Consider the following 25,480-nt stretch of genomic DNA (forward strand, 5'->3'; position numbering starts at 1 on the left):
TCCCATAAATATTTTCCTTATGTCAGATCATCCCTTTTCATAGAACACAATATTAGATAGCGGTCAAAAACCTTATGAAAATTTGTCTTGAAAATTTTAATATTTTTTTCAAGTTGGTTTTTTTTCCCCCCAAGTTTTGATTTTGGTAATAAAAACTGATTAGTCATGGAAAAAAATGAGACTGTTTGGTGTGGTTCTTTCTGCTTTTTTTCATGTTTGTTAACAGTTCCATGGGTGCATCTTAGGTATTGGTTTAGCACTGTAGGCTCTTAAAATGGCAGGTTTACCTTACTGACTTGATAGGGGCCTTTTTTTTGATTCTTGTACTGAAACCTGAAGTGCAGCTCAAAATGAAAAGATCGGTTTGCATTGTAATGAGCATTCACACTTAATTGGTTTTGAGACTCAAAAGGTGTAGATAAGAAATTAATTCATATTTCTGTCATTAGCAGCTAATCTTTAACCTTTGTACTTTGGTAGACCTTACAACTGCACTAAAGTTTTACGGTGCACATAGTTCAAGCCACGTGTCTGTCACGCCTTAAATCCGTACCTGCATAGAAAATAAACCTCATAGTGACAGCCCTAGAGAAGAATCTTCTCAAAGCACACAAGGTAGTGTCTGTAGTAAGGCCACATGTCCAAATACTTCATACCAGTGCCCCTCAGGTCTGTCTTTATGGATCTCCTTAAACGAGCGTAGATACCATTGTGATTCATTCACTTACTTGCCATCAAGGAATGCAATTTTTACTGACTGCAGTGGGTATGTGATATAGCCCCTATATTTGTTGTTTCACTCTCCCTTATTAGAGAATCCTGCCAGTAAGTGATCAGCTTTTTTGCCTTTCCACAGCTCCTGGAGCCTGTTTGCCACCAGCTCTTTGAACTTTATCGTAGTTCTGAAGTTCGGCTCAAGAGATTCACGCTGCAGTTTTTGCCAGAGTTGATCTGGGTTTATCTGCGTCTCACTGCCAGCAGGGATAGGCAGAGTAATGGTTGCATTGAAGCATTGCTGCTTGGCATTTACAACCTGGTAAGTGAGATGGGTTGGAATGGCTGAGGAAAGTTTTGATCAGAAGTTTTGCATCACTGACCACTAGGAATAAAGTAAATTATTGGAACAACATATTTAAAATTAAAATACACTTAAAGGAAAGTGTATTTAATATGGAGAAAAGCATAATGAAGGTTTAGAAAAGATGTGTTTGCAAAAATTTTTTTTTAGTTTGTAGTTACCTTTTTTGTAAAAAATATTTTCACAAAAAAGGATAATCTCATGGGCTTTCTCAAACTTCAGTATGCTTCTGTTTGTAAGGAAACTAGGTAGTCCCCCTTAATGTTGCAAAATAGAACTTTTTGTGATTGTCAGGCTAATATGATTAGTCAGTCTTGATGTGTCACTTCCCCTGCCCTCCCACGTACTCTAAACGTGCCTTTTTAAGGGTAACTTGAAAATGAAACCACTTTGCATGCGAGCACTGATATATGCATGTGTACATTTGAGTCAGATAATTGTTTTGAGGGGAACTGTAGTTTTAAGAATAAGTAAAAGCAACTGTAAATTATTAAATTTGGCTGTTGGATGTAAAAGCAGTTTTTTGCATCCTTACCCTAGCCTGGAAATGTTTACTTTTGTAATGTTATGAGGTTGTTTGATAAATTTAGCAATACTGCCACAAGAGGCATTCTCTAGTGAGAATTTCTGTGGTATAGGACCTTAAAACATATTCTAATTCTATCACCCTTCCCTCTACTGTCATTGTAAACCCCTCCTTTAAATTGTGGTTATATTTCTACACATAAGACACAGAACAGCCAAACTGTAATTCTTAAAATGTGTTCTAGTTATGTGTTATGTTAGGTCCACTCTAACAACTGGAAGATCTAGTTATTTTAGATTTATTCTGATAGAAAGAAACCATTGGAAACTGCTTGCTGATTTTTGGTAGTGTTTATTGGATTGAAGTAGCATGTTTATCTTTTCTCCTGTTTTTTCATGAATGTTCTTCAGTTCATTTGAAAGTCACATTGGTGATTCAAATTTTTTAAGGACAGTAATTTCTGCATTCTCTCCATATTCAGAAAGAAAGAGACCTCAAAATGGACAGTGGTTCCCACTATTTTTCATCTTTAATAAAGTTGATATTTTTCTGCAGATATACTGAGAGTGAAGTTATTTTCTGTATACTTAGAAAGTGAAAGGGATAAATAAATCTGCATTCTGACAAATTCTGTCAGCCGTTCTCCTGTTGTAATCCTTGAAGCCTGCTACAAGTACTGAGCTACTGTGTGCTGAACTTTGACATAAACTGGAATGACTGGAGCTCATTGTCTGAAAATTTGCTGTACAAAGTGCAAAGGCAGGATTTTAGACTCCTTTTTGCTATAGTCTTATGTAATTGCCCTTAGTATATTTTCTTTAAAAACTGCAGGGTTTGCTTATGTAGTAGCCTAGCAACTACAAAATCTGAGCAGTTTGAATTGGAGAAAATATTGTGTGTTTCCTCCTGAGGAAACTTTGCCAGTCCCCTTGATTTCACCTTTTCTTTGTGGTGCGTTTATTATGAAATACTAGCCATTGTCAGCTAGTGACTCATCAGCCCTTCTGTGTCAGTATCTTTAGTCTCACTGATTGAGGAGCCAGTGCTGGGGTTTTTTTAAGTATTGCACACTGATTCTGCAGAGCAGTTTGTGACAGAGGTCTTTTCCCACTTCTGAATATGAATGTTGATATTGTCGATATTCTGCGAATGCACAAAGTCCTTGAGGTGTTAATAGTCTCATCAGATCAGGACATCTAACTTACTTTGTTAAATTCCTTCTAAGAGTTGAAAGTTATTCCAGCTCCTATCTCCTTACTTCTGTTTGAGTTCTGGTTTTGTTTTTAATGCAGGAAATTGCTGACAAAGATGGAAACAACAAAGTTCTGTCTTTCACCATCCCTTCGTTATCTAAACCCTCAATATATCATGAGGTAAGAGAGCTGCTGTGGTAAATTAAAATTGGATCTATTAGAGGGATGAAAACTGGATCCGTTTGATGCCACAGGCCATTTTAGATGCATCTTGTTGCAGTAAGTTCAATGTCTGTAGCTTGCAGTTAGTGTAATAGAATGCAATAGAATTTGTAGAAGAACAGGAGTGTAAATGTTGAAAAATCTTTGCTGACTGCCCATTTTTAATAGAGGTTAGTTATGGTATAGCTGCAGCTGTGATTTTTTTGCCTCTTACATGTTAGTATAAAAGTAGTCTTCCTTCTAACTCTTCCTTAGTTCAGTTAGAACTTGAAATTGTGTTTTCCTTTCTCTATTGTTTCTGGACAAAAGGTCTATGTGATTAGGACAAACTTACTGTACATGGATATGTAAGACTCAAAGTTGAAAATTGCTCTCACCTGCTGTATTACTTGTAAGTGTGTACACTTTACAATACCAAAACTAGGTAATGTTTTTAGATTTACTGTATCCTGGAGTAATCTTCATTTTTACAGATCACAAGATAAGTGTGCCTTTTGCCTTGGGTAGTTAGGAGTTCTAATGCTTTTGGGGAATTTTTACTTACGATTTGGCTTCTCCCCCCTCCTTCCTTCCTTCTTCCACCACCTACTTCTAGCCCTCTACCATCGGATCCATGGCTTTAACTGAAGGAGCGTTAAGTCAGCATGATCTTATCAGAGTAGTTTACAGTGATCTTCATCCTCAAAGAGAAACCTTCACAGCACAGAACCGGTAGGTGGATGCATTCTTAACGTTAAAGGTGCTTCACTAGGGAGACAAGTCCTTAAACAAGACCAAATATATTTTGTGTCAGTCCTTTCTCAGCATTAAGTGCTTGGAAATAAATCTAGAGAGCAGCCTTGGTAAGCTTGAGGTGTAATTTTCTTTTTCTTTGTTCCATCTTTGTATGTTCTTCTATTAGTTAATTTTGAAGAATGACTTCTCTGTCATTGCTGTGTCTGCAAAGAATATTTTTGGTTTTATGGCTGTCTATTCAGTTTTTCCTGGAAGTGTAACAAAATTCAGCTTTGGATCAGGGGCTGTGACTCCTTTTTCTACAGGAAAAAGGGAATGGAGTGAAGTGGATAGACAGAACCAGGAGTGAGAGAAATTGCCCTGCTGTTTAGTGACTGCCAGCTTTACCTGTGTCTAAAGACAGCACTGGGAAAACTGATAAAATTATTTTGAATGCATTACAGGCATTTCCACTTCTATAACTGTCCAAATATTATACCATACCCCATTTCCTTCATAGTTCCTGCATATGCTAATGGCTTTCAGGAATAATAAATTTAAGTGTTTCAGGAATAATAAATTTAAGTGTTTATAGTGAACTTTTGATAGCCTGTTTCAAGTTAGTGAATTATAATGAAAGAGGATTAAAGAATTTGTGTGTTTACTTCTGACACTTCTTCCTGTGGGGTGCTTTTTGAGACTGAATTGCAGATTTCTTGTGTTAAATTTCAGTGAAATATTAAGAATAAAAACAATGCAAGATTTTGCTCTTTTCAGGTTTGAGGTGCTGAGCTTTCTTATGCTGTGCTACAATTCAGCTATTGTCTACATGCCTGCTTCTTCTTACCAGTCGCTTTGTACAATGGGTTCCAGGTGAGACACTTGCCTTTGAAGTAGTCTTCAGGGTCATCTAGACTTTTGAATATTCATCAAGTAAAGAAAAGTGCTTTCTGAGGGGGATGGATTAGTTCTTGGTATGTTTCCATCATTTTCACTTGAGTTGTGGCTATGTTAAATTTGCCAAATAGGTTTCATTTTCCTGCATCTGAAAATTAGACCTGTTCTTTGAGTATAGAAGCAAGACGACATTTTATATGCAAGGGATTTCTGCTGTTTTGGAAACAGTACAGCAGTTGCTATGTATCAGTGGCCATCTGTTGCTTCCGCGATGAAGATTCATATAGTAAACTGATACAATAAGGATATAATAAATTACCCTGTTTTTTATGTAGGCAGTGTATTGGAAGCCAGGCCCCTTTTTCAAGGGTCAGAAATATTTCTTACAAGGCAGCTGAGAGCAGTTCTCAAGACTACAGTATGTGTGTTATCTAACTTTAGGTATAAGGCAACTGCATGCTGTCATCATACATTAGATGGGAGGTGACATACTTCTCTTCTGTACCACTGAAATGTCTCCTTTAAAGAAAATTGGTTTCAGTTGCTGAATTTTAGGGAGAGTCTCCTGGCTGGTAGTAGAGAACATCTTGCCACCCTTGTTCTTTAGAAGCTGTTTATGATTTGAGGAAAACAGGTGGAGTTATTGGCTATATGGGAGTAACACTGGACTATCAGCAAGCCACATATCAAGGCACTGCTTCAAAACTGCTCTAATCATTAGGAATGCAACATAAGAATGTTCTATGTTGTGTATTTATATTTTAAAAAGTAAATTCGAAAGTTACGTAAAATATCTGTGATACAAAGACATTTGTAGTCTTCATGGAGTCAATACTTTCTTGTAATGGCGGTTTTTTTAGGCTGTGTGTGAGTGGATTTCCACGGCAGCACGAGAAACGCTGGAAAGAGCCCTGTGGTAGAGTGGTGTTAGACCCTGACTTCATGGTGCAGCTGCTCACAGGAGTCTATTACGCCATGTAAGTAGACCAGGTTTTCTTACCTAAAGAGAAAGGTCTGCTTTTACATGTATTAAAATATAAATGCCACTTGTTTTATAATTGAAAAAAACAGTTAGACTCATAAGACAAGTTTATATTCGATTCGTGTATTTCCCATTACTTGCTCATTCAGCCAACAGATAATTTGAAAATATTTTTGTCGGCAGTGAATTAGGTGATAAGGCTGGCAGTAGGTCGTGAAGAAAATTAGAATTCTGATTTCAGCTTCTTCCACCTTGCCACTACCACAAATACCTTCTGTTCACAAGCATAATGAGCTTGGATGCCAAGATAAACTGATGAAAAGCAGACCTCTTGAATGTCAGTGGCATCTGAAATAGCAAAAATACATTTCTGGTACAAATTCAGTTCTGCTAAGTAGCATTAACATTTGCATATTGACCCTATTTTTTTTAAGTTTGTCCTGATTATGCGATTAATTTTGTCTTGCTTGGGGGGAACATGGAACAGCTTTCTTGTTACACAAACAAGGTAATAAAATACTTTGTACTGTTAAAAGAAGTTAATGTACACTGGAGTGTACGTACAGTTGATGAATTTTCTACATAAGGTGAGAAGTGAAAAGCTGGATTTGGGCAGAAAAAAATACAAGTTTGTTTTCATAAGATGTGGAAGATAAATATCTGTCTTTACTTTTTAGATATAATGGTCAGTGGGAACTTGGCCAGGAGGTATTGGAGGACATAATTTACAGAGCACAGCTTGAACTCTACTCACAGCCCCTCCTGGTAAGAAACAATCCATTGTAATTTATGGGCTTGGTTAACAGTATGGATGTGTTTCTGAAGTGGACTGGTAATGGAAGCTTTTGTGTCCATTCACTGCACTATCAAATGCAAGTGATTTGTTAACAGCTGGTGTTTTCAACATAGCTATTTATACCATACTTTTTCTGCTGAGTATTAAGCCAGGGTGTTGGGTTCTCCTGGGACTCACTGAGGCTGAAAGCTAGGATTTTGCTAATATATTACAGTTGTCTCAAAATGTTTATGTTGTTTTGACATAGGCTACTGATCAGTGGTTCAAAGAAGCTTAACTGAACAGTTGTATGTTGTAGGGCATTGGTTGCAAAAAAAGGTGTTTGCTTCTAGACCTTCATCAGGGCTGAGAATAAGCTGTGGGTTTTAACTGATAACAAAGGAGAGAAAGCAACAGCAGCATAGAGCTGGAAGTGAAAAGGAGCTCCAATCCCAGAGTCAATGCCAGATTTTGTTTGATAAAAGTCACACAGATCTTAATCTTTACCTTGTTTGGAGGAGCAATAAAATGGAATAGTTCTGATTGTTAGGGGTGGGGATTTTTCCAGTTTTCACTATATTTGCCGTTCCAATTGTGAAAAGAGAGAAGAGAAATGGGGAAAGTGATGAAACTGGGCTGGATGCAGGTAGATGTGATTGGGAAGGATGAGAAGGTTGAAACAGAGAAAGGAGAAGTTTTTGTCAGATGTAGGAATGAGAATCAAAAGAAGAGGGAAAATTAAGGAGAATAAAGTAAATTAGATTGCTGTTTCAGTTTCTGCATTGGAATTGTGGCTAGAAGCCTTTAGTCCTCCTCTGAACTAACAGCAGTAAAATGTCATTGCTTTTTACATAACTGACGAAGGAGCAATTGGCAAAAGTCTTTTTATGTGGCAATCTGAGATCACTCTTTTCTGAACTAAATTGCATAAAATTATTCTCTAGATGTATTAATATTGGCTGTAAAATTTATCTACAGGCTTTCTGACACTGCTGCATTTAAAATGCCTGCTATCCATTGAATTATTATAATAGTTGGTTCCTTTTGGAAATGACTCATCACTCCATCAGATTGAAAGTTTTAAATTAAATATTGAACCTGCTGAATTGGGCCATCCTATCACACTACTACGTTTTAAAAGTGTGTAGGAGGATCTGGAACTTGATGATATGACAATTTTTAGTTTTCATTGTTCATTTTTAATCAGTTTGTCCTTAGAGATTACTTTTAGTTATAAGAATCTTCTAGAACATCGGGGGTTTTTTTTCCAACGCTCCTATTGATACTCCATCCCATTGTCTGGTGACATCATGACATTACCAATTTTTACCCTTTCCTGGTTGTCAGGTTTTTCCTGCATATGCATGCAGGCCTATCAGTGGAGTTTTTCTTTTCAATACTCTGATCATTGTCTAGTTTTACTAACATTTTTGAAAGTAGCTTTAAGAAATTGTCAGTTTTATAAAAAAAATTACCTGCACATCTTTGCTCTAATGCTATATTTTCAAGCAATTTGACTTTTTCAAAGATTGGAGCCCTTTCCTCTCATTGGATTCTTCAGGAGATGTATATAATTTAGCAGCATTATAAAATTCTATATTTTAACCCTAAAACTACTAGCACCAAATAATTATCATCTGGGATGCTTCACAGGTAAGTTTCTAAATTCAGCTTCTGCCTAGGATTTCCTAAGAGCAGCAAATTCTTTGAAGTCTATTTTAATATTCAGCCAAACCCCCACATTAGGATTATTTTTAGATACCTGTATTCAAAGTATTTGTGTGATTACAGGAATAATATCAGTCATCATTACAATGAGAAACATCATGGTCCTTGTGCTTGTTTCTTGAAGAAACATTTTTGACAATTTAGTAGATCCATGCTCTTATTTACATAGGTTTTTATTGCTTGTAGAAAGAAAACTAAGCTAAAAAAAATCCCAAGTTGAAAACCAGCATCAGAAAGCTATGAAGTACCTGTAATCTGTAATGTAATCTGGTCTTCTATCACTCCTGCCCAGAGACTGCAGTGGAAAGGGCAGGAAGCAGCACAAGAGAAAGGCCTTTTCTGGTAAAAGAGAAGTATTTCTGTTAACAAATGCTGGGTATTGTTCAGGAAACCTGAGAGTTTCTACAGGGACAAACTAATCACCAAGTGTCAGAATTAGTACCACCTTGGACCTGGGGAGTAGGCAGTTCCAGTCAGTCTTTTCCTCTGAACAAAGAGTTCTGCACGTTTTTCAGACAGGAATCCCATTCTTCAGAGCAGAGACACACAGGCTTTCTTAGTCCAGTGCACAGGAACCATGTCAGCAAGTCCCTGCTGTGACAGCACCTTTATCCAATGTATTTTATTGATGCACTTATTGCTCTTATTGAATGTTCTTTCCTTGGAGCTCCTTTCTGGTAGGCAAGAGTGGCTGTCTGGCCTGAAACCAACCCTCCTTTGTCATTGATAGTTCCAGACTTGTCTTGCCAAGTCTGAATTGTGCTGTGTGTTTGTTTTCCTGCCTTTCAGTGCTGGATTAGACATCATGAGCAAGTGTTTTTGCATCCTGAAAGATCGTGGTTTTGAGGGTGTTTTTGTCAGACAGGGACTGTGACTCATTCAGACTGGTTATTTAGATTATTTCAAGGATTTACTGTTGCATTGATTTTTATCTCCATATGGTTTTCCTCCGTCCCCAGAAGTACAATTTGTGCTGTTAGAAAGGGCCAGCTGTTAAAAGGTTCAACAAGCAGAAGTGCTCTGTCACGATTCTGGTCATGTTGCAGAGTCTTTTGCTATGATTTTTTTAGATTTTTTTGTATACCAGCAAGGGTGTCTATTCAAAAGAGATAGAAACTCCAGTGAGTAGAAGATTTTGGAAGATCAAGGTGTGTTCATTTTATGTATTGTGGTTTTGGGGGGATTTTGAAGCTTTAAGCTTCAGCTTTGTTATTGTTGAATGTTGCCATAGACAACCAGTTTGCTTTTCTGGAGCTGGTATACAAGTTCACTTTTGATGAACAATTTACTTGTAGACTGAGATACATTACTGAAAGTTGCTTATGTCTTTTTTAAAGTAAACCTCTAATCCCACAAAGGCATTTTATGGGAAACCTAAAGAAGTAATTAAAACATCAAAGCCAAAAAAAGTAATTTGTTCTCCTCAAAGCTGCAAAACATAACTTCTGACTTTATAATAGGCTATTACAATTTTAAAAATAGGTTTAATAAAGATGAGTGTATTTTAATAACTTGATGTTCATTGCTTAGGTTGCAAATATTTTTTTTTTCCCCTAAATAAATCTTGCAAGTACGTGCAGTCTAATCCCCTTGGTTAGGTTCTGTTGGTGTTGTTTTTAGGGAGGGGTGGGGAGTGGTATGGGGAAAGGTATGGTGGAAATCAGTCCTGTGCCCCTGTGCACGAGGCCATAGGCTGTTTGCATTGGCTCGGGCTGTGACTTAGTTTTATTGACACTCTTGTCATAAAACATAAATGGTATTTGCCTTGACATATTGCAGTCTCTTTTGCATGGAGACCTTCCTGTATGTGTTGTTAACGTCTGTCACTACAGATGGCAAAGATAGAACAAAACAAATTACCTCAAAAAAATGGAGAAAATTAACTCTGGTTTTGAGAATAGGTTTGTGATGAACTTTTCCATGTAACCAACTTTGAATCCAGGGAATGGGATCATCCATCTTGAGGAGAATCTGGCATAATTATCAGTTCTTGCTTGTTCTCCTTTCTGTATCCAAGCAAGAGATCCAATATTGCCATTAGTGTAATCAAGGATAGTAGCAGTACAGCATCTTACTTTTACCTTAGGTTGCAAATGCCATGAAGAATTCGCTGCCTTTTGATGCTCCTGATGCATCGCAAGAAGGCCAGAAGGTACTGAAAGTAGAAGTTACTCCAACAGTTCCAAGAATTTCTCGGAGTGCTATTACAACAGCTTCTATCCGTCGTCATCGCTGGAGGAGAGAAGGTGAGCTTTCTCTGCCAGGAGCACATACTATAATGTACTGTAATCATCATCATCACTGTAATCTGGCTTCTGAGTTTGAATGTTTACAGAACATTGGGGGGGCTTTTTGTTTGTTTGTTTTTGAAAAGTGATACTCCATAATAATATATAATATTTTACATCTTCAGAGCACTGCATGAACATGAATATTTGGGGTGTTTGTTTTGGTTTTGATTTTGTGATAAACTGTGAGGTAGGTGAGAAAAAGGAGAAGCTGGAAAATGTTTAATAAGACTTCTTTTTTCTCCATGTAACACAGTATGAAATTGTAGGGGTAAAGTGTGGCTTAGAATTTGAGTTCTTTGTTTAATCTGTACTAAAACTCAACTGCCTCCCGTCGTAAATAGCTCAGGGAATGAATGCTAACATCTAGACCTTAATAGGATTCCAGCTGCCTAAAGCTACTGATGGCAGTGGGAGAGGGAAAAACTGAACATCACACTCCTACCATCACATGACCCAGTTTATTGGGGGTCTTTAAAATAGGTTTGGATAGTTTAGAATTAGTCTTTCTTTTTCCTCAGTGAGTACTTACATCATACGGAAGTGTGCTTGACTGCATGAAGAAAAAAAAAGTAATGATCTTTACCTTGATGTGATGACATCTTCAGTGTAGGTGTAGCAAAAAGCTTGCTTTGAAATCACTTTGTCTACTTTTAAAGCTTTGTTACTTCATGTATAAAACATTAGTTTAAAACAGCTGCATAAATCAATGAAGGTAAAAAGGAGAATAATGTAAGAATCAACTGAGAGTAAAAAGTCTGAAAACAGGAATTACATATTTTCCTGTAGTACATTTCTTTCCCCTTTTATTTTTTAATATTCTTCTTGGTCACGTGCAAAAGGATTTGATGACCTCTGGTCTTCAGCTGAATCAGGATGTCCAGGACAACAAGTAGCTGTCTCCTGTTTTCAGCACTCTGCGTCATGTTTGTCTTCACTGTAGTTGCCGTTATATTCATTTGCTGGTCTCTGGTCTACAGTACAGCCCACCTGTCCCTTTCTGTGGATGTTCTCACCACTTTTAACTAAGCATGGGTAGTGTTTCGTGTCTGTTCCATGTCCGCATAAACTTTCTATTTTCCCTGCCTGGGTTGGGATGCCAAGAAAGGAATAGACAAGCACTAAAATGTTATATGTTGAATCCCAGATGGCTTTGACTTCTCAATCGAGGCTGACTCAAGCATTCCTGGCTCACCGATCCAACACGGCTCCACAGACCTAGGGATCAAACGTGAGCAAGAGGGGGAGGTGCTGATGCGCAGGACCCCTGAGCATGGCTTCCCGGAGCCCACCTTGGCAGCAGCCACAACAGAGGGTAGGACAGAGATGAGGAGGCAGAAGTCAGTGAGGCAGTTGCTGGAGGAGGATCCTGGCTCCCTATCCCCAAGCAGAACTTCTTTCCATTCTAGTGTGTGTTTCCGCTATCCCAGGGTGTATTAGCTTTCTTTGCAATACACACATCCCCTATATACCTAACATCAGGTCAGGAACTACCTTTTGTTATTGTGTGGGCTGGCCTGGGGCTTGCATCTGTGTGGTGAAAGACTGCTTGGCATGGCACACACAGAAAAAAAAAGACGGGTAATATCCAAGAGCTTTGAGATTGCTTGGAAGCTTTTTATTACTGAGCATGTTTAATCTGATTTTAAGAAGAAAAAATATGCACCAGATTAATGTGAATCTAGTCCTGAAAAGTCAACAGTACCAACTATAAATGGATTTGGCTACATTTTAGTTAAAGTAGTGTCTTGTTAGTCTGCAGTTTTTAAATTTTCAAGAATGAAGTTTCCTGTTCCCATTAAAAGTCAAGCCTATCTAAAACAGGTATGCAGTTGCTGATGTTTTATTTGTCAGTCATCCTGTAATTGAAAATTCATATATGTACAACTCATTTAGAGCTGGCTGCTCTACAAGCACCAAAAAAGTGCTTGTGTTTTCAGGAAGAAATAAGGTTGTCATATTTTTAAAAACTTCAGAAACAATTACTGCTTTCTTTCTCAGTTGGGATGTCCACACAAATGCTGTAGGGCTTCATAGGTCTGCTTTGCAGCCAAGAATAGCAGATAGAGTAGGTGGTAGAACTTTTTTTTGCTTAAGTTCATCTATTTTCAAGATGATTTCCTTGATGAAAGACGTAGTTTCAAATACTGAAATTGAATCATGATTTCTCCTCAGAGCTGAGAATTAATTCTTATAGATTAGGCTAAACATATTTTCAAGTACTTTCCTGTCTTAAGTCATCTTCTCCATGTGAACATTCCTTTGGTGTTTCCAGCCTCTATAAGGCCATTAGTTGATCATAAGTGAGATTTATTTGCACATTCAGATATGAGCTACATAGGTTTCAGATTTGCTCTTCAGGAAACAATAATCTGGATAATTCGGAGACTTAAATGTAATGTTATCACAGAATCATTACACTTAAAGTTGCTATCAAGCACTAATTAAGATTTCATGCTTCTGTAGAAAAAGTGGCATAAAAATATTTAGTGCAGGTTTCTAATCTACTTGGTGCATTATGAATTTGAGCATGCTCAGTAAATGATCCTGTCTTCTCTTAAATTCACTTTTCACTTGATCTTACCCCGTTTTATAACTCTTTGCATGTGCATGACCTGAAGGATATAGAGAAGTCCTGAGCTGCAGAGAACCTTCTGGGACAGACAGGAAGTGGGAAGGGAAGTTGACAAAGATGATGCATTTTAGTCTTGTCTGAAGCCATTGATATAATGGGGCATATTACTGGATAAGGCATCATTCCACATTCTCTGCTTCAATACAAATGGATTGAATACCATTTACTTCTGCAACATTAGCAATGTAATTACATTCTTGATCAAACTGAATTCTCCAGCTGATAGCATCTGGGAGACAGCCAAGGAAGGGAGTTTGGCTTGATTATCAACATAGAATTGTGTGTGTTTATCCAGGGGTCTGTTTTCTGACACTGATTTCACAGAAAGTTTCAGCCAGAAAATTCCCTCTCATAAATACCAGTTTGATGTCAAACAGCACAAGGAGAGACTGATCACTTCTAGTGACTTTTCAATCTTCAGATATAGGAAGGATAAACATGCTAAAAGTAATTTTAAAAAGATGTATAAAATCCCTTCTTCAGATTGGTGTTTTGACCCCTTGATTAGAAAAAGACATGACTTCAAGAATGACTCAGTAATGCTGTACAAGGTATTCTGCTGCTGAGTGGTTGCAGCTGTGGTTATGTGCACTATTTTGGGTCAGTGGAGAACACTGAGTCTGTATCTGCAGGACTACTTGGGTATATTCACAAATAGCAAATTATTTGGGGACAGATGTCCTGAATACACACTGTAGTGCAGTGGATACAATTTCTGTTGGGTTGCACAGTCTCTTTCTCTTTCGGCCTGAAAATAAGGAGTACTTGGAAAGGAGCAGATTCTTAGTTTTTGTTTCCTTTTAAAATTATCTTATTGGTCTATTGGAACAAAAACAAACAAAAAAAAAAGAGAGAGAACTTTGTTGTTACATCATCCTGTTTTTCTTCCCAGAGTATATAAGGACTCAAACTTTTTTTATTATTTCTGAGGGCAGCTTTTAGAGGAAAAATAAGATACATTAGGAAAAGAATGTGTTTGCTGATTTACTTTAATCCCATTGAGAACTTCTGTAGGTATGTGGGTCTGACTAGACAGAAATTCTCTTGCATGTTGTCTTCTCTATCTTCTTCTTTTTCGAGCACTGCTGAGCAGCTTGGGCTTCTGTATAGTTGCAGCATCCAAAAGCTTGCAACAACCCCTCTCAGTCTTGTCTTTAAATCCTGTGGATAAAATGCCAGTTTTCCAGTGTAACTATTCTGCTTCACTCTACCTGAATAGGAACGTGTGCTTTAGCATCCTGTTACTCAGTAATGTTTTAACATAAACTTTGAAAACTACTAATGTTCTTGTAATAATAAAAACCTTAGCAGTGTTTTCTGGAGATACCTTCTTACAAGTTCCACATTTTTTTATTGAATAAGAAGGGCTTGAGAGGGGGCTTCAGCTGCTTCTCTTGCTGCTTGTAACCAAACATGCTTTCATCCAGCTTTGCATGATTATATAAAGAAACATAAATGTTGGTTAATTGAAAAAGTGGTCTTGCTTTTGGTATGTTCCAGTAATGTCTGATTTTTATCAGTACCTTTGATTGTGTGTGGGAAGGTTGGAGGGGGGAATGTCAATGTGGATTTTGGATAAAATATATCACTGTTTAGTGTAAGAAAAGACAGGTATGTCTCAAGGAGAAGATGAAGGCCTAGTTTGACCAAACAGGGTGGACAGGAAGTAGGGAAAGTATATGCATTTTAAATATGGTTACAGGAAGTTAAAGCAAATAAACGCACCCTTCATTTTAATAATTGTCCTGGGAACCTAAGTAGCTTCTTTTTCTAAGGCTAAAGGCTTAACCAAGGAAGGAAGACTGCAGTAGCATGAGCTATATTACCTTTCCCCTTCTGGGAGGCTATTGAGTCAAACAGAGCTATAGAAAACTACAGAATCATCTCTCATTGCATTGTTTTGAGAGAGGCTGAGAGTGGTCGGATTTGGAGATGTCGAAGTATCTTTTGTAAGCTGATACACAGTAATGGATATTCCAAGGCAAAGTTTCCTGAAAAAAAGTAGTAAATGTATAGCGGAGTAATGAAACCTCCCTGTAAAGTTTGGTTTTGCATTACATATCAGAAACATGAAGTTGAATCAGGCTACACAGAGGTGACAACACCACTGAAAACTTTGTTCTGTTTGCCATGATGTAAAACGTTCCTTAGCTAACAGCATGACAGGATGAGCTTCCACTCAAATATTAGACTCTCTCATATAGTTGCCGCCATGTTTTTCCCATTCCACAAAAAGGATTTAAACAGGTTTGCTTGGAGGTAAGCTGGGTCGAACAGTCTTAACAGTAGAGCACCACAGTGGCTTTATTTCTTGCAAATAATCAGGCTCTACAGCTTTTACAAAGAAAAGCAAAATTCTTATAGCCTGAATGACTCCTTTTCTGCCAACATGGTTGAAATGTATGCCTTTTTTTCATTGAAATGAGATACATGGAGTAAAAACTCGAGCTCAATTTTCAGTTTTGAAATTTGAATGCTGCTCAGTTTTCTACTAAAACAGTAACTTCTTTTGAGTACTTGGAGCTTAGAAAAAGACTGGAATATGATTAAAATAAAAAAGTACTTGTGTGCGGCCCTAATCATATAGGCCTGAAAGTAAGGATTTAAGAAATGATATTGTAAGGCTTTTATTTTCTCTTTGAGGTTCCAGTCAAAAGCACAGTGCCTTGTCTATAACATGAAGTGTTTAAGAGATTAAATTTCTCTTAATACAAGAGTTGCCTTTTTTTTTTTCCCTCTGAGAAATGCAGACATTGAGATAAAAGCAAATATGGTAGAAGCACCTGGATGGGATTTCTGTGAATGCAGGGAGGATTGAATTTTGGAGGAGAGAGAACTAGGAATTAGGTTAATCTCCAATAGAAAGTATAGTTACATTGTTCTAAGTGCCAGCTACACACAACAGAAGCCTTCTACCTCTGTTGGAACATTGTGATTGCTAGCCTAGGAAGTAGCCTAGTTCCGAAGCTTGCTGAGCACTCACCAGAATTTACTCTGACTGGAAGAGATCCTTAGATCTTGCCTTAAAACAGGATAAAAATAGCCTGAAAAGGTGGTGGGTTCATTTTGGTTTGTCTTTTTTAACAGCATGTAGTAGGAGAATGGGTAGCAAGTATCTGCAAATGGAGCTAAAACCAGTTAACCAAATGGGTTCCAATTCTTGTTGACAGACAAAGTTTGGGACCAATATTTTGACTGATAAAAGTATTATAGATGAAAGGCCAATCAAGCTCAGGGAGCACTAATTGTTAGACTCTTACTCTGCTAAATATGGCAGGAAAATTATTGGCTGAGAATCCAAAAATATTTAAGCAAGTGGATTAGCAAATCCAAGTGGATTAGCAAATGAGGTTTGTTTTGATATTCTGTGCACATCTTTGTCTTCATGTAACTTGAATGCATTCTGTGTGTTCTGATTCGTTTGGGGGTTTTTTGGTTGCTTTTTTTTTTTCTTAATAGATGCAGAAGGTGTAAACGGAAGAGAGGAGTCTGTGAACCTTAATGATCCCGATGAAGGATTTTCATCGGGAGCTTCCCTCAGCAGCCAGCCAGCAGGGACCAAACCTCTATCCTCTGTATCCCAGAAGGGCAGCTTAAGGAAAACAGCAAGTGGGCGTTCTGCTAAGGAGAAAGAAACCTCTTCTGCAGCAAAATCCAATGAGAGCCCTCGAGATTCAGTAGCTCGAAAGCAGTACACGCACCAATCCATTGACCTGGATGGAGATATAATTGAGATGACACCTACTAAGAAACACCTCAGCCTGCCTGCTGGGCAGGTGGTGCCAAAAGCCAACAGTCTGGGCCTGATCAGGACCGCCAGTGCTTCCTCCAGTAAATCATTTGACTATGTGAATGGCAGTCAGGCAGGCTCCAGTGTTGGAGCTGGTACAGAGGGTTTTACCAATCTAGCAGCTGGCAACACCAATCGGTTTTCAACTATCAGCCTACAGGAGGACCGACTAGGCCAAGCTGGGGAAGGTAAAGATCTCCTTTCCCCAGGAGCTCCCCTAACCAAGCAGTCTCGATCTCCAAGTTTCAATATGCAGCTGATATCCCAGGTGTAACTTTGACTCCCTTCCTTAGTATTCCCTCTTCCCCCTTAATCCCTGGCAAGTTCGTCCTTAGGCAAAACATGAACCATCATCCCACAGTGTGAAAATACTGACTGTTGTGATCTTGTTTGATTTGGTTTAGCTATCATACTGTATTACTGAAACAGCAATAATTCTTCCCTCACCTTCATCCTTTTTCCCTCTTGTAAACATGGTTGTGAAGCAGTATATAATGTACTGTATGCCTTTCTCCATGCCTTTCTTTCTCCTTGGGTGATGTGCAATCCATCGTAGGCTGATCAGTCCCATTTCAACACTGTGAGACTGGAGACACCGGCGGAAATGGTGAATGTGATCCCTATGAGATGATGCTTTGGCTTTGTTAAGAAATAGAAACGGGTTTGTTTTCTTGGTCTACAGTACTGCAAAGACTACTGGATCCTGACTTGTCTTTCTCAGAACCAGGAGTGCCTCAGAGATTCTAGTGTGACTTTGGACCTCTCTGAGTCTGTGCAATCAATTCTGAGGAGGGGATTGTCATTGCTGCTCCTGGCTGCCTACAGCACTTTTTTCATTAAAACGAGGGTAGTTTTTTCTTGACTGCCCCCAGTCTCTCATCCCAGAAGCTTTTGATGTTCAGCAACTGAGACATGCATATTAAGAAGCTGTTTTCCCTCAGAGAGAGGATTCTAGGTTGATAATGTAGGTTACAATGCACTTCTAATGGCGTTGTAGCCATTTGTAATGTTACATGTCTTCCCCTCCAGGACACAGGGTCATTCTGCATTTAGACTAAACGTTAGACACCACCATACTGTTAAAGCAATTTGGTTTGTAAGTGGGAAGGAAACACTTCTTCCCCAGGAAATAATGGCTAGCTCTGCTTTCATATTTGTTGTTGCTGTTGTTGTTGTGAGGTGCTGATCACCGAATTGAAAGGTGTATTCGGGTAAAGAGTATTTCTCAGGCTGCTTTCTTTAGTATCATGGCTGTTGGGACACCCCCACCCCTTTCAGCTGCTTTCTCAATGTCCCTGAATTCAATCATGGAGTCATTTCAGGAATCCTGCAGTCCAGACAGACCATACTCTCAAGGTGCTGTCTCAGGGATAGAGACAATAGTTTGCAAGAAGTACTGAAGCTTCAATGTGAAATGCTTTTCTAGCAATGCCATTTGTGCAAAGGGGTACTGACAGTCCTTTTTTTTTTGCCCGGAAGGATCACACTTCATGGCCTTGGTATATATAATCTTTTGAATTTTTTTAACTCTTATTTTTGTGAATTGGCCCTACTCTAGAATATTCAGAACTCGTGCCATTGAGCCAAGCCTTGAATGTATATGACTGGTGTATGGGCACTGGCTGGTACTTACATTAGAGGACACTGCTTAGAAGCACATTTCTAGTTACACAGGAGAATGTTTGGCATTCTCTCTCTGTCTCTCTGTATCTCTTTTTGGATTGATAGAAAAGGGGGAAAAGTTCATCCTCTCTGCTTAAGTCCTGTATGATATCCTTGAAGTTTACAACCCCTAAATCTGCAGGAAAGAGTTACAATTTTTATATAGGAACTTTGGTTTTGCTGTCACTGTGAAGGATAAATGTAAGCAGTTACAAATAGCAGGCTCTCTTTGAATGATAGTCTTTAAGACGCTCAGAACAATGAATGACATGGTGTGGTATTGCTGATAGTTGGTTTTGGTGGGGATTTTTTGGGGGGTTTTGTAAGCTTTATTTCAAATAGAACTTTTTTTTTCAAATTTACATTAAAATTCAGTTAAATATTTGAAGGGGTTTTTGTGGTTTGATGAGTCACTTTGGTAGCCTAGTCCTCATATCATTCATTCATAAAGTGAATTTAGTGGCATCTGATGTAAAAATTCAGTTAAAGAGTAAATAGACTCATCAGAAAAAAAACTTGACAGTTTCTAAATGGAAATTAATTTTTAAGGACCACCAGTCATACACAGATGGAGCTAAAGCAAAGCTGAGATGAAGCTACAAGGCTTACATTTCTGTTAAAAGGTCAAAAGCTATATATGGTTAAACTCTACTTTATAAAATAAAGTTTTTCTAGTGGAGACAGTAGGTAAGTCATGACTGGAAGTACAAAGTTTATACTTTGCAGAGACTATCAAAAAGGAAATTTGCTTAAATATTTGGGAAAGAAAAGGTCAGGAGTGTCAGCTAACTTTCTAAGAATGACTTTATTTCAGTATTTTAGAAAGTAAAGTTGTTCATTAGCAATGTTCTCTACATTCTATGTTTGCCATTATATGCATTCCTCCAGAAGTTTTAGGACACTTAAATTGGCATCAGGTCAAATTTTACAACCTTTTTTTAAAAGCTGTTTTTTTGTGTGGGGTCCCACACTATTAAAAATATTTCAGGAAAGTGAGACAGCTTTACTGGCTTCAGATAGGGAAGTCAAATGTACATGTGTTAATTCAAATTGGCAAAAACCTCAGTCAAACTACCTTTTAAGATATTCTTACAGTTCTCATTTTGATCATGTGCCTTTTGTTATGGTTTCATTTATTGTATTTTGGTTTGTTCTTGTGTATATATACCTATTCCATATCAGTCTTTTTAAAAAGAGTTCAAATTTATCCCTGTAAAAAACCCCCATGTTTTTTATGTGCTGATGTGGTACATATGGGACTTCTCAAAATTACCCTTTTAGTGCAGTGTTTCAGCTGTGGGAGCTTGTTTTGTTTTTTAGCCAACTACTGTTTAACATTTACCTTACAAATCGAGTCATCACTAGTATCTACACCAGCTGTAGTAACAGGCTCTGCTGTGCTGTGTATCATGTTTATCATTACTGCTTCTAGATGTGCCTCAAACTATGCTAAGGTGTGTCAAGATCGTAGCAAATCTTTATACACTATGTTCAGTACATTTCAAAGTACTGTGGCAGAAATAAAATTAGAAGTGTCTGGGATATGGGTGGAGGGAATAATCTGCTGGTTTTCTGATTATATATGCTAAATACTAAACAAAGTACAAAACATACTTAAATTTTCTGACACCTGTGACAAATGTTTAGACTTAAATCAAACCTCCTTATCCTAAATTCACTCTGTTGTCTCTTCTTTTAGAACATTTGGTACTTGAGGCACTAGATTTAGATTTTTGCACTGTTTCAGTGCAACTGGAGCATTATGAAAGGACAAGAAGCAGAACACTATGATTTTTCCCTCTGTGTGTGCATGCATGCACATACATGCAATTCTTAGGTGAGGAAGGGTGGATACTATATTCTGATGTATACATATACTTCAGCAGGGAAAAATGGAATAGTCCTTGATACGCATCACAATATGCTGCCATTTTGGAACTCATTTTTGTTGGGCTTTGTAATTTTAAGGAAATACAAAATGTTTGGACTGTGAGCTCTAGCTTGATTATCCTTTTCAGGGATTTATTGTGAGCAACTTTTTGGTTGAAAGGTGTTTGAAGGTGAACCATATTTTCATCCTGCAGAGAGCAAAGTGATGAAGTAAAAATACTTATTAAAATTAATGTTGCAAGATGACAGTTTAAATTGCTGTATTATCCCTTTAGTTTTCATTTGGAAAAATTCTTAAAATGGATACTTCCATATCACTGTCCATTTATAGTGCAGATTTCTTTGAACACCCTTTCTGATACAAATTTGAAGTTTTTTAACAGCATACTTCATTCTGTAATGCTGAACATCATGTTGCAGCCAGTAAGCATTAGATCTAGTATTTGTAGTTTGCAAGTGTGTTGGTCTTAAATGCATTTCCAACATACTCCTGCTAGCTTTAACATAATTAAAGTCATCAAAATAGTGAGAAAAAAGAAGTGTTTTCTGACAAAGTATTTATTTGCACTACTTATGAATACTGGAGCTTACTGGGACAGGGTTTTTTCTCACCATGTGAGGTTTACTTGTGTGTGAGTAGGTACATACATTTGTCACGTGTTGACAATCAATTGCCTCAACTGTGTGTATACTGTATGTAAATAGGAACGTATTTTTCAAGATTAAGGGGGAAACCTGCATCTTAGTGGTGGTAAAGCTACTCTGCAGTAAGGTGACCCCAACTCTAACTGCTTTTTGTCTTCAGATACTGTGTGGTTTGTTTTACTTCTTTAATGAAGTTTATTAGTGTTCTTGGAAAATTTTAGCTCCAGGGAAATTTTCCTCAATATTTAATGTATAACATGTTCAGAGAATTATATTTTGAAAAATTAATTTTGGAATAGATAATTCTATGCTATGGCTGTATTTTAACCTAAGAGTTTGAACTTGTCCTATTTTATCATGAACCAATGGCTATCTCCTTTAAGTGTTCAGCATTTTAACTTTGGTCACAAATCAGACATTTTTGTTTATCTCGGCTTACAAATTTAAATTAATTTGAAGACTAAGAGAGAACCAAGAATAACTTTTTGAATAAAATCATAAAAATCAAGCTGTACAGTATAGGAACTGTGCTCATAATCCTAGACGAGGTGTGGAAAATATAATGGATTATGTTTGAATGAAATGTATGTGCTGCACACAAAACAAAAGTACTTTGATGTTAGTAGATCTAATAACCTCATCCTTAAATTCTCTCATTGCCAAAGATACTGCTACCTTGGCATGTTTAATATAACCATTAAAGCCATTAGCTAGGTGTCGTTTGTAACAACCATTATATTACAAGAATAGTTTTCATCAGAGCAGTAAACATGCCCCTTTTATTTCAGTTTCTTGTTTAGGATGATAGCAGGACACAAGTTGCAGAATATCACTCCTTTTCAAGCATGCTAAGCAAACAAGCCAGCTCCTTTGTACTTGTATTGCATTCTTGATTTATATAATTTTTCAATATTTTGTATTTTCTTCAGTATTTGAAATGCTATTTGTTTCTAGCATATGGGCCTTAATCTCTGTTCACTATTTTTGTTTTTTCCTCACTGGCACTTGGATAAACTTTGTTGTTGAAAGCTCTTCTGTAGGTGATTCAGGGTAGTAAATCATGACATGGGTGTTGTGCTAGCAAATACATGTATCAGTCTGTCAAAATTTTTATGTCATGACTAGCTGAAGAGACAAAATACTTGCCTGCTTCTTCTACAATTGTGGAAGATGATGGTGAGCTGTGAGCAGCTTGGTTTGTTCCTGAAAACAGTAAGTGGATTTTGCAAGACTGATACAAGGTTTTCCACATAGTCGTTATGAAATCTTACTTAAATCTTGGAACAAGATTTTAAAACAACAGCCAACCATTTTAGATAAACTTGCCTAGTGAGTTTGTCAAGTGTCAAGGCCTGTGACATTAAACGTTCAGAAGTAAGCTGTGCAAGTCTTAAGGGTACCTTACAGCTTCAAGAAAAGGATTTAGTAAAAATCTGTCCCATGTTAATAATCTCTTTTTGAGATTTAATTTTTAAAAAATACAATTTTTGCTTCCATGCTTTTACTTATTTTTCTCTAGGCTATACCTCTCCCTGATTTTTCTTTTCAACTGTGTTCATCGGATTTTACCAAAGGTAGTATCTGAGGGGCCAGCTGAATTTAAAATGGGTCCATATATTATCCTTTCTATCATAAAGGATTACTAAGGTATTCCTGTGAGGAGCTGTTGATGGGAACAGATGTATATTAAAACTTTGTACACTAAAATGTTGCCCTATATTTTAGCTTGTGCATGATGAGCAGAGTGATGAGATCAAGTTTTATTGACCAGCTACTTGGTGGTGAGCTCCCAGTGTTTCACAGTGTGTAAGATGTAAACAATTTTAGAGAAGACTGTCTTTGCATTCTGATACAGTTTTTTAATGAGTGATTAATAATCTTCTCAGGAGCCAAAATTTAAATTGCTCTAAAATGTGGCTTAGAATTCTCACAGGTTTTGATTATAGAAGGTAAAATGGTCAGGGGAGATTTTTGTTTAGAAGTATCTGCTGGTAAAATGTCTCTATGGTGCTTTGTCATGGAAACTTCCTTACAAATCAATAGTGAATCCTATGTGTTTGAGTCCTCATCCTCCCCAGAACTGATCACAAAACAGAAAAAGTAGAGCAACCTTTTACCTTTAGTTCTAAAACAAGTACTTGGAAGTAACAGAAATACTGGCTATTGACACTGTTCTTTCTGTTCAGACAGTTGTTGTTGTGCTAGAATTTCATGTTATTAGTTTATGAAAAATGCAAGTAGTAAAAACTTTGTGGCTTCAAGTATACAGTAGATGTGAGTTAACAATCACTCAGGATAAATCAACATGTCAAAGTATTAATAGATTCTTAGTACTGGGGTGTGTGGTGTGTGTGTGTGCGTCAGTGTTCAATGATTACTTTGAAACAAGACTTCTGTTTTCTTGCACATAGTGCATACTTTAGGGGTGGATATTACTAGCTGGTTATTTATGGACAAATACCATATGATTAAATAAAACTGAGTCATTTAACACTTTTTTTCATATTGAAGATTCCAGGAAAAAGCTAATAAAGATTTTTAATAATCAGCTACTCTTAATACATTTTAGATTTACTATGGTAGCTTTTATTTGCTATTAAAAGACCCCAACAACTAAATTGATATATACCCCATGCTGCATTTTTTAAATTTGTAATTCCTGTACTTGACAATGAGTTTTTTGATCTGTTTTCGTCCTTGTAAGAATACAGGATTTGCTCTCTGTTTTACTAGCAAAAAGAAACATTCTGCAAGGGTTAAAAGATTATTTTCTTACTTTTTTCGTCATACCAGGTTTGTTTCTCTGAACTAAGGTTTCTGAGGATTTTTACTACTTTAGCATTATGTAATCCCATAGAAGGAGCATAAACAGCACGTAGCCCACTTCTTGTGGACACACAGGCTAGGCAAAAGGACATGGATTGGTGGTGGGAGCCCCTCTTCACCAGCATAGCGTTGCTTGCTGGTATGAACCCCAGATGTTCAAGATTCGGTACTGGTGAAGGACTAAATCAAACAGGTTTTTTATGACCTCTGCTGTATGATGTCCTTTAACCTGGGGACCAGGGAAAGTCTTCATTCTTAGTCCTGAAGAAGGCACATATTGAAGATCATGTTACTGGTGCATGTAAGCCATTATCTTAAACTGTCTTACTGAGCTGGTTCATGCTGTTGACTTGTTGAAATGTGAAATGTAGTTACTATTGACTTTGTAAATACCTGCCAGAGAAGAAATATAATTATTTTAAATCATTGTAAATAGAGATGTATAAAACGCGACACAATCTGCAATGCAGAAAAAAATTATATATATATATATAAATATATAAAGATGTTAAATAAATATTGTGCTGTTTCTGAACAGAAATTAATACTTTGTGAATTGCTGGATTTAAAAGTGTGATTCACGCTGGTGAGGGTTGGACGGGCCGCGAGGGGAGTTCTCCCCTGGGAACTGTGAGGGGGATCTGGTGGGGGCGGGGCAGTTTCCGTACGGGGAATGCGGCGGCTTCGCGTCGCCACAGCGACCCCGGGCACGAGCCCAGGGGCCCGCGCGCGCCCGGCGGCGGAAGTCCCGCCCTGCCGCTGAGGCGGGCTGGGAGGAGGGCGTGGGTTGGCCGTGGCACACATCACTCAAGGCGCGGCGCTGCCTCGGGGCGGGCTGCGGGGCCGTCCGCTGGCGGGCACGTGAGTCCGGTTCCGCCTCCTGCTGCTGCTGCCGCCGCCGCCTCTGCCGGGGGCGCGGGGAGCGGGTGGGACCCCAGTCCCGCAGGAGCGGCGCCGTGAGGGGTGGGGTGAGGTGTGAGGCGGGGCCGGCCCGCGCCCCCCGGCGGCGGCGCCCCCCGGCGGCGGGGCCGCGCCCACGTGACGGGTGCCGCCATGAGTGGGCCCGAGGGGACGCGCAGCAGCCGCCGCTCCCTGCAGGTGAAGTTCGTCCCCGACGAGGACGTCCTCAAACACATCGCCGATGACGCAGGTACAGCCGGCCCGGGGCACGGCACAGCCCAGCCCAGCGCCGCCCGCTGCTCCCAGGACGCTGGAAGAGGGGTCCGAGCAGCCGCGGCGGCCGTCGGGAAAGGGGCTCTGCAGCAGCCGCGGTGGGTGCTGCAGAGCCTCGCAGCAGGACGAGGCCTCCGGAGTTGTTCTGCCCCGCTTGACCCCTCCGTGCAGTGTCTCTGTCCCAGCCCGGCACTGGACAGGCTGCAGGCGGGGCGGGTACGAGCTCTCGATACGAGCTCCCCCCGCAGCAGCGTGTACCGGGTGCCAGGGAAGCGGCACAGGGAGCTAGGGAACTCTTCGGGCCTGACGCGGTTAAACACTCGCACAGTCAAAGCGGAACGAGGCTCCAGGTGCTTGCTATAGGAGTGTTTTGCAGCAGTTCTGACAACTTTTAAGGTGGGGAACCTCTGTGGAGATGCTTAAAACTTGCCAGTACAAGGCACGGAGCATCCGGAT

The 25,480-nt window shown here is 38.7% G+C and overlaps 1 protein-coding gene across 6 annotated transcripts in view; it reads left to right on the top strand.

Annotated features, from left to right (window-relative positions):
* Window positions 1–25,480, top strand: part of FAM126B (family with sequence similarity 126 member B) — a 70,427-nt gene that overhangs the window by 27,976 nt on the left and 16,971 nt on the right. For 4 of the 6 annotated variants that reach the window (XM_042040874.1, XM_042040872.1, XM_042040875.1 and 1 more), the window contains 7 exons: window positions 857–1,036; window positions 2,897–2,977; window positions 3,615–3,730; window positions 4,511–4,606; window positions 5,491–5,607; window positions 6,290–6,377; window positions 10,202–10,361. In XM_042040874.1, coding sequence (XP_041896808.1) covers window positions 857–1,036; window positions 2,897–2,977; window positions 3,615–3,730; window positions 4,511–4,606; window positions 5,491–5,607; window positions 6,290–6,377; window positions 10,202–10,361 — 838 coding nt within the window. Of the gene's footprint in view, window positions 1–856; window positions 1,037–2,896; window positions 2,978–3,614; window positions 3,731–4,510; window positions 4,607–5,490; window positions 5,608–6,289; window positions 6,378–10,201; window positions 10,362–11,550; window positions 11,719–16,497; window positions 24,393–25,480 lie in introns of those variants that run through there. The other 2 variants (XM_042040877.1, XM_042040878.1) reach the window with 2 other exon arrangements.

The sequence above is a fragment of the Corvus kubaryi genome, unplaced genomic scaffold, assembly GCF_017639235.1.
Source record: "Corvus kubaryi isolate FWS band 111438036 unplaced genomic scaffold, C.kubaryi_AGA036_p1.0 37396, whole genome shotgun sequence".
In the NCBI taxonomy this organism is placed as follows: Eukaryota; Metazoa; Chordata; class Aves; order Passeriformes; family Corvidae; genus Corvus; species Corvus kubaryi.